The sequence below is a fragment of the Apaloderma vittatum genome, unplaced genomic scaffold, assembly GCF_000703405.1.
Source record: "Apaloderma vittatum isolate BGI_N311 unplaced genomic scaffold, ASM70340v1 scaffold24723, whole genome shotgun sequence".
Lineage (NCBI taxonomy): Eukaryota > Metazoa > Chordata > Aves > Trogoniformes > Trogonidae > Apaloderma > Apaloderma vittatum.
Window position 1 is genome coordinate 3,111 of NW_009706756.1, and position 9,064 is coordinate 12,174.

A 9,064-nucleotide genomic window follows, 5' to 3' on the forward strand; every position below is an offset into this window, starting at 1 on the left:
CTCATTAATTATGACTTGCAGAGTGTGTGCATCTCGAGGTGTTGCAGGAAGAATTGGTGTGAGGGGTGATCGCAAAGTGCAGGACAGGAGCTGCTCCTCAGTTGAGGTGTCAGCGGTGATGCGCACAAAGTGGGTTTATGCTTAATGTTCTTCCATTTAAAGGGCCTGAAAAATTAAACACTTTCCATCGCAAGGGTGTAGCGACGCCCTTTCTGCTTCATCTCCCTCCGTATTCTCTTAAAGATGCTCGCCTTGAGTGCTGGCATCGCTCAGGCGGTGGCGATTGTCGGAGACAACAAATAGTTTTAATCGTTTGCGAGGGGGGAATTTCCCTGGTGCAGCCTTGGCAGCGGGGATTTCTGTGACTGGGAGGAGGTTTTCCCATGGCAGCAGCACCCAGTGCTGCCTGGCTCTCCGTTCAGCTGCGCTGCTCTCCCTGCTGCCTCACTGAACCCTGTCGTATTTTCTCTTGCAGATTTTCCGGCGAGCTGACAAGAACGGTGAGTGCTTTGTTTCTGCCACTGTCTCCCCAACCCTGCCCAGGTCTGGGCGAAGCAGCGCAGCTCATCCCTGCTGGGAGGTTTGGCTGAAGGAGTAAAGGAGGATGGGGCAGGGAGCAATCTGGCTGCAAGAGAAACGCTTTTCTGTGTTGCCTGGAGCTAAAAACGCCGGGGCAATGGGCCTGGCTAGGGGCTGGCAGGATGAAGCCCCTTCGAAGCCCTTCTCTTGCCTGCATGCACAGGGGCTGTCAAGCTTCTGCTCTGTCCCTTGCAGGATTGATTCAGTCTCCGTCCGGGGCTTTACGGATGCCCCTGGTTGGTTTCTGGCTGCCCACTGGAGCCCCTGGCATTTGAGAGTTAGGCTCTGCTACCTCGTTTTTAATCTGGCAGCCTTAAACCAAGAAGTTCAAAATCACTGGTCATTTCTCTTAGCCTTCCCACACCCTACTGAGATTTTCTCCTTCATGGTAGCTTGCAGCCTCCAGGAGGTGCTTTAGTGGTAGGTCAAGATGCAGTCCAGGAGCTGAAGTCCTCCACAGAGGAAGGAAAAAGCTCTTGAGACAAGGGAGAGATTTTTCTTCCTGTAAAAAGCTGATGCTTTCCTCACTGCGCTATTTGTAACGGATTCTGTACTTGGAAAGTCAGCCTGGACAGTCAGAGTGTCTTGTTGCAGCGGGGCCTTTTGGAAGGGGCTGAAATTCCAGCAGCAGTGGCCCTGCTTGCCAGCAGTACTGTGTTTTTGATGGGAACTGGTGGGACAGGCTTTCGATGAGAGATCTGCTCTAATTGTTATGCGCTACACGCCCAACCATCCCACGCTCCCGGTAGAGAGGCTGCTGGGAGGATTGCTGGGGCCTGTGTGCTTCTTTCTGCAGATATATAATTATTCTTCCCTTTTATTTAAATGCAGATGATGGGAAGCTGTCATTTGAGGAGTTCAAGAACTATTTTGCTGATGGGATCCTGAGCTCGGAGGAGCTGTGGGAGTTGTTCAGTGGCATTGACAGGCGTCATTCAGAGTAAGTACCATGGTGGCACAGAGGAGAGGAGTCGAAGGAGAATATAAAGCTACTTGACTGTAGCTGGAGGACATTTGGAGGCGGGTGCGATAGTCAGGGTGAGATAAACCTCCCTCTTGCAAAACATGGATGTTAAAACCCATTGGACACCAGTTATGAGCACTGGTGATGGGAGAAACCAGACATTTTGAGAGCAGTTGTTACCAGATTTACTGTAGTTCCCTAAAAGCCAGCATTCATTTAAAATTATATCATGTTAGTTTGAAAAATCTATTCCAGAAATGTACAGCTTGATAGAGCAGGTTGTGTGTCTGCAGGAGGAGCGTGTGGCGGTGTGAGGCCGAGGCACAGACTGTGCAAAGCCGCAGACTTTGCCACTGCTGACACGGGGAACCGCTTCTCACTTACGTAAGAGCTGCTTTCCACCAGAAGTGGGCCTTGTGAGTGTAACTCCGAATTTAGGCCAGCTACTTTTAAAAAAAGAAACCCCCAAAGTACAGGAGAAGTAATTGTACTTAGCCCTCCTCTCCTCTTGCCTGGTGCTATCTGGAGCAGCCCGTTCGGCTCAGCTGGCTTTCTCATCCACTTGCTGCCTGTCCTGCCAGGTGGGCTTGTTGGATGTGGGCAGCGGGAGGTGTCTCCTGAAAGTATCTCTGTCCCTTTGAGCTGTGGTCCCAGTGAGTTACCAGTGAGCTGTTCCCTTTCCTCTGCAAATGACTTTGGAATCATACCCTGTGTAATACCGCTGGAAAACGTGGATTGCAGCAAAGCCGGGAGTTTTAACCATGGGTTGCAGCAAAGCCGGGAGTTTTAACCATGCCCTGCAGTGACTGGTGAAGATCTGGTTCAGCACCGCTTCCAGGTCAGGCTGCTTCTGTCTCTGGAGCAGATAGAGAGGATGCCCGCGGGGGCTGTCTGAGAGCCACGCAGGGCCCTGGCTGCAGCCCTGCTCTCTGTAACTCGTTACTCTAATGACAGCGCGGTAGCTATGACAACGTGGCAGTTGCAGCCTTGAGCTGGTGACATCTATTAGCAGGGCATGACCATTGGGTCTTTGATCTCTTTCTGTCACAAAGAGCGGAAGGGACCCTGCGGACAGAGCTGGTTTCCAAACTCCTGCCTTCAGTGACTTCAGGTAAATGTAGGAGATGCCATCCCTCCAGCCTGGTGAGGATGGCCTCATTTCTGCAAGAGCAGAAAAGTCCTTGCAGGTGTAGTTCTTGTTTCCGTCCCTGGCTGGGACGAGGCCCACGTTCGCGGTGTCAGTGCGTGGCAGAGCTTCAGTCTGAGCAGGCGGGCCGGGCCGTGGGAGGTGGCAGCAGAGAGCTCCACGGGATCTCTCTTGTGGAGGAGGACGAGGTGGCACGTCCCAGGCAGCACATCCGGACCCTCACCCATCACTGTAATCCTGCAGCTGCTTCCCTGGGTGCCAAAGCTGACATCTGGAAAGACGAGCATTTCGGAGGTCTCATACCTTACGTGTTCTCCTTCCAGAGAGCCCACGGCACCACGCTCTCCTTCTCTGCCCGTCCTTCCCATCCCGTCTTCGCTCCGCCTCCCGTCCACCCGGCGCTCAGCTCGGGTGCTGTGGCCTGTGCATCAGGCACCTCTGTTGGGTTTAGTTCAGATTTTTACGTTTCCCCACAAGGCTTTTTGTTTGTTTGTTTGTTTGTTTATTCCGCATTTTTGAGAACTGTTGCATTTTTGGCTTTGAAGTCTCTGCTCGTTCTAATTCTTTGACACTTAAAAAAAATAATGTTCAAAATGAATTCAGCTCTTTGTTGCAATTGGGTACAACACCTAGGTCCACCACTTCGTTTAGCTTGTCAGAAAGCTCTGGCACTGCAGAATGGAAAGGTTCATCTTCCTGGAAAAGTGCATTTTCATCCACTGAAACGTTTGGTTGGGAAGACACAAATGTTTTTGAAGGGATGGAAAAGCTCCATTGCTGCAGAAGCGTCTTGGGAGATGCACAGTGCAGTTTGCTCTCTGAGCAGCTGTGTTACAAAGGGCTTTGAACTGAGTGTTTTAGCTTTGCACAGGTTGCACGCCTGCTGCTCTTTGCGGGGGACTGTGAAACCTGCCCAGGGAAGTGTTGCGTGAACCTTGTGTGTCCTTCTGTCTTGCATCTGTCAGGAAAATTTAGAATAAAGTCTGGCAAATCCTCCTTTGTTTGAGAGCAGCCAGGTGGTGGTGGCAGGAATTGGGGACAGGCTGCCCCAAGTCTCTGTTTCTGACCTTGAGCCACAAGTGAAAGAGGTGGGAGTGTGACCTCATGGTTTTTAAAAAGCCTCAGTGGAAATAACCTCAAACCTCTGGTTGTGTGGAAGAAGGGACTTGTGTGAGCTTTCCTCCCCTCTCTTTAGTTAGAGACTCGGAAACACAGCGTCTGCCTGTCTCTGAGTGACAGAGAGTGACTGAAACGCTCTGGGTCACACTTGAAAGGTTTGGAAACCAGATCAGTGATGGCAGCAGAGGTTCCCAACATGATAAATGATAAAAATTTTAAAAAAAAATCCCATCTGCTTTGCTGAAGCTGATTGCTATTTTCTTGCATAAATTCTGGGCGCATTCTGACAAAATCCCAACAGCATAATGATGACAAGATCCTTCATCATCAGTTCAAGCTTAATTACAGTTAATCAGCGGTTTGAGCGCAGTCAAAATACAGCTCTGTGCAAACGTGGAGAGTCTCGGCAGGAGTGCTTTGGATGGCTCTTCTCTTGGAGTGGGAGAGGGGACGGCAGAGAAAGGAGCAGAGCAAAACCTGCTGCCCGCTCGCAGCCCCACAGAACAGGTCAGAGTTTGATGCGCAGGTTCCTTACGTGAGCTCCTCCTGGTTTCTGGTGTGCAGTAGGTTCTGAGAGCACGAAAGCAGCAGCACTGGTCCTGTGGTTTGTGTGCTGTGCTGCGTCCTGCCCCTGAGTGCGCCCTTGGGGTTGCTGCAGGACGTGGGGAGAGGTGGCCACGCTGGGTTGCTGACAGGGCAGGCCCCATTGAGAAGGGAGCAGATCATGCACTGGACAGCTCTGAGAGCTGATTTTTTTGCTACAAGATTTTGGTTCAGCGTTTAACTGTTCTATGTTGTTCTTCCTGGCAAAACCAGGGCCACCTCAGATCATTCCTGGGGACAGATGCAAATGCCTGGTAACACATGCATTAGGTACTTCACTGTGTATTTTATCTCATGTCCATATCCCCTCTTCTGTGATTTTTTAAAATTTTTTTGAACCAGTGGCTGCAGTTATTACTCTGGGGCCAGGGTCTGACAAGCAGCGCTGCGGATGCTGCGGTGCCAAGTCTGTTGTGGCAGTGCAGCAGCAGTGGATCTGCAGGCTCCAGGCAGCTTTCACAAGTGGAAAAATTGAGGAGCAAGACATTTTTCCAATTCAAATTCGGGCTGCAAACCCCAGTCGCTCCATCCCGCAGAGCTGTGGCTGGACGCGCGGAGTTGCTCAGAGATGGGATCAGCAAAGTTTGATGGAGCAGAGGCGGCAAGAAGAAGGGGCCGTGGTTTTGCTGATTATCTGTAACGCGTCTCAAGGGAAACGCTATTTTTTTTAACCACTTTCAAAACTGTCTGCAGTGCCAGGACAGTGCGCCAGAGCCCTGCCTTAATCAGCTCCTGCAGTAGGTGTTTAAAATAGATGAGCCAAGTCACATCCTAAAACTGCCCATCTCCGTTGCCTGAGCAGGTGCCCGATGCAGTTATCTAAACAGAGGGGGCTGTGGTCCCACCGCTGCGGGTCTCACACCCAAAGATTTTCCTGGTTTGAAGCACTGTCTATCGTTAAAATACAGTAAGAGGAAGCCCAGCAGAGAGAGAGACGCAGAAACCAGCCTTTGATTTATTTTTTTTTTTTTGGAGGGGGGAAAAGCTGTAGGAAGATTTTGCTTACATTATTACACCTGTTCCTGGCATGGTATTTTAGACACTTGACACATTCTCCTCTAATTTTACCCCAGGGGGTTTTTGCCCCTCTGCCCTGTGAGCGGGGTCAGAGTGGGGACAGGGCGATGGCCCTGGACACCGACGCTGCAGCCGTCCTAACGCTTGGAGCCCAGCAAACTCCGGGTATCACCAGTTCCCTCCACGCACGACAGCACTTAAACACTTCACAACTTCTCTTTCATGCTCTCTTCCACTTTCCCAGTCAGGATTAAAACTGGCTGTAATCATTGGGGGGATTTTGAGGCAGCAGAATTTCTTGAGCAGAGGCTGATTGGAATAAACAATATCCTGGGGCATTTCTCTGCGGGCGATGCCAGGCCCTGCAAGCAGCTCTGCCTCGGTGGCTTTGCCCACCTGAGCGGATTTGACAGCTTCATGTGAACTCCTGGGTCTGCTTGACATCCTGCCCTGAAAATATGGGGCTGTTTGTGGACTTTTCCTCCTCCCTCTCCACCCCAGCAGTGCCTTTCTTAGCAGCAGGAGGGACCCGTCCAAGCCCTGCAGGGATGCCAGCATTGATTTGCCAGTGCAGTGGTCTCTGTTACCAAATGCGGGGCTCGTCTCTGCCTCCAGGTTTATTTTGGTGTTTTTGTTTTTTTAATTTATGTTTTTTTAATTGGGTATGGCTCCTGAGCTGCTGGCTCTAAACTTGTGTGGCTTTTTAGTTTTCTAACGCGGCTATTGAAAAGGTGGGAGCAGCAGTAAATCCACCGAGGGCTCAAGACCCTGCTCACCGCAACCATTTCTCCCGAACAAGCCCCACCATCTAACAGCTTGTTTTTTCCCTTTCTTGCAGTAACGTGGACACGGAGCAATTGTGCGGTAAGTAGGGTGATATTCCTGCCTCGGGGGGCTTCCTCTCTCATGGGTCTGCGACGGCGCTTTGTGCATGGCTGAGCTGGGCAGTCCCTGTGCCTGAGTCCCAGCACAGAGGGCATCCATGCTTTTCCCAGGGGGATGGGACATTTTGTCCGTGGGGATGGGAAAAGGACTCTTTGTTTCAGTCCAGGTGGGAGCGTGGCTCTGGAAAGGGATGCGAATGCCCCTCCCGCAGTGCTGGGCTGTGTGTGGAAAGAACAGATGCAGGGCAGGCCGAGATGGAGACACTCGAGAAGCTCACTGTGATCTTCTCTTCTGCTTCAGATTATTTCTCGGCATATCTTGGAGAATACAGGAACGTGCTTTCTGCACTGGAAGCCCTCAACTCCGCTGTCCTAGCAGCCATGGACAAAACCAAGCTGGTAAGGATGGGACCGCGGGAGGGCAGCAGGTGTGGAACAGAAGCTGGGGTGATCTCAGCTGCTTGTTTAGTGTTAAAATTCAGGTGTCAGAGGCAGCAAATGTGGGACCTCCAAGCTCAGAGGGGTTGCCTGTTCGTGCTTCGGTCATCTGCATGTGCGCAGCAGCCCAGCCTGCGGCGTGCCTGGAGGAGGGGGAGCCCTGCTGGGAGGAGAAGGGCCCAGCTTATGGTTTTGTGCTCTGGAGACACCTCCTTCCTTGTGGGGCTCCGGCAGATTTTGTTTCAGCAGCTCCTTGTGGACCGCTCGCAGGGTCCTGCCTGGGGAAACCATTTCTGGGAGCGTCGCTGATAATCTACATGTTGTGTCTCTGTGCTGAAGCAAGGTCTTTTCCACAAAAGAGTGTGGCGTGAAATGGGGACTCTGGGGTTAAGCCAGCTCTGGGCTGACCCCATCAGCCCTGTGAGCATGGCAACAAAAATCAATGTCTGGAGAGGGGGCAGGAGATCTGCTTTGGGAAACAGCAGGCAAGCACTTGGGAGCAGGTAGGAAATGGTGAAAGTTGTTGACTCCTAGCCTTGTGCCGAGCTCCTCCCCGCAGTGTGAATGCTTTCCCTCTCCCTGCAGCTTGTACCGATGGGAGGCAGGTTGGAGGCTCCTAGTTCAGGTGAGCAGCCTCTTGTTTTGTGAGACACCACTCCCCGCTCCCGCCTCTGTGTCGGAGAGCAGAAGTCTTACATCTGAAATGTGTTCAGTGGTTTAGCTGCAGGCTTGAGGCTGGCACTGTTTGACAGCCACGGCAAGTGAGGGCCCTTTCTTTCCGTTCGCTGTGGCGGTTCCATGCTTGGTAGGAAGCAGAAAAAGCACATCGGCCGCGTGCCCATCGCCCAGTGACTCATTGATCGGCAGAGGAGCGAAGGGGGACGGGTCCTGCCGTCAGCTCTGCAGTCGTCCAAGTGCTGTCTGGGCCTCTGTAGCGTCAGTCGGGATCTTGCCCTCTTGTTGAGTTTTCGTCTGGCCGGATCCAGCCACAGCAGCATCACCCTGTACGTTGGGAAATATCATGCCGGGAGAGGGAATCACTTAAAAGGGCATTTTCTCTTCGGTTCGGCTGCCCAGCTGTCTTCACGGTTATTAAATGCAAGTCCAGAGGGAGAGAAGGAATTCCCTTCAGAGAGCTCTGCTTTATTTCGGGTCTTTTCTGGTTTGTCTTTTTTTGGTAATGGATTTGTATATTCATGTATATCTCCAAAGGACAGCGCAGTTGCTGTTTGCTTCACAACGTGAACGCCTTCGTTCACTTAATAGTTTCTGGTGCCACAGGTGTTTCCTGGAAAAGAGAAGTGGGTTTTCCCTGTTGAAACAGACTTTTGTGGATTCTCTTTTCCACCCCTGTTCAGATTTGCCAGGAGCCTGGACAGCCCGATGTTCATGGAGCTGCTCTTGCAGAGCTGTCGGAAATCTGCCGCTGCTGGAGGCTGGCAGAGCTGATAAGTGCTGTGACCTGAATAGATTCCTGCGTTTGTCTTTCCAGAACGGGGCTCGATCTTGAGTTATTATGGGATTAGTAGGTTTATTAGGTTGGATTTTAGCCAAAGTTCACACCTCTCTGAGCCAGAGGAGTGAGCAGAGAGCAGAGATTTCCCACATCAGACGTCTGTCCCTCCTTTCTCCTCTAACGCCCCCAGGGCTGAGGACCAAGTTTGGCCGAGACCACCCTCCTGGAAGAGCTGAGTGAAACTTCATCCTGCTTTTGCAGCTGTGTTGCACGCAGAGCCCTGCCTGCTCCACTGGCCCTCACCACAGATCTCTGCTTCCAGAGCAGGGCCGTAAATAGATTTAAGGAGCTACAGTCTCTGCCTGTTTGTCCTAGGCTGTGTTTAGGAGCTTTGCGTTACTCCCAAGGAGGCGGGAAGGAGAAGGGGAGCTCTGACTCAAGCTGGGTCTCGTGGGTTGAACCACAGCATCTCCGGAGTAGGGCACAGTCCGTCTCCGGGAGTTTCTTTAATTCTGCTGCCGTGGAATCGCTCACCCCTGCGTCCTCCAGGCACTTACCCCACAGCTGTAAGTAGGCTCAGGTACATACAAGCAGGAAAATAAGAGAGGATGGGCTGCTTCATTAGCACGGCGAGAGCGGAGCCTGGGAGATGCGCTGGGCTTGCTCAGAGCTGCGGGGAGGAGAGAGAGGGGAATAAGGAGACCAGAGCTCGGAGGGAATGTGCCGCGGCTCTGTGTTTGGGACCGGTTGTTTGAAGTGGTGCTCCCCGCCTTCCTCACAGCGTTGGTACAAACATAGTAAAGAAGAGGCATTTTCAAGAAAAGAGATTTCCACCACACCCCCCCCCCCCACGTTTT

General features: G+C 52.0%; 1 protein-coding gene across 1 annotated transcript in view; it reads left to right on the plus strand.

The window, feature by feature from the left end:
* Nucleotides 1-475: 475 nt before the first annotated feature.
* Nucleotides 476-9,064, plus strand: part of LOC104271299 (N-terminal EF-hand calcium-binding protein 3-like) — a gene marked incomplete at both ends in the record, with an annotated part of 15,234 nt that continues 6,645 nt past the window's right edge. Inside the window, 4 exon segments of the mRNA XM_009865922.1 lie at nt 476-500; nt 1,411-1,519; nt 6,268-6,293; nt 6,615-6,712. Coding sequence (XP_009864224.1) covers nt 476-500; nt 1,411-1,519; nt 6,268-6,293; nt 6,615-6,712 — 258 coding nt within the window.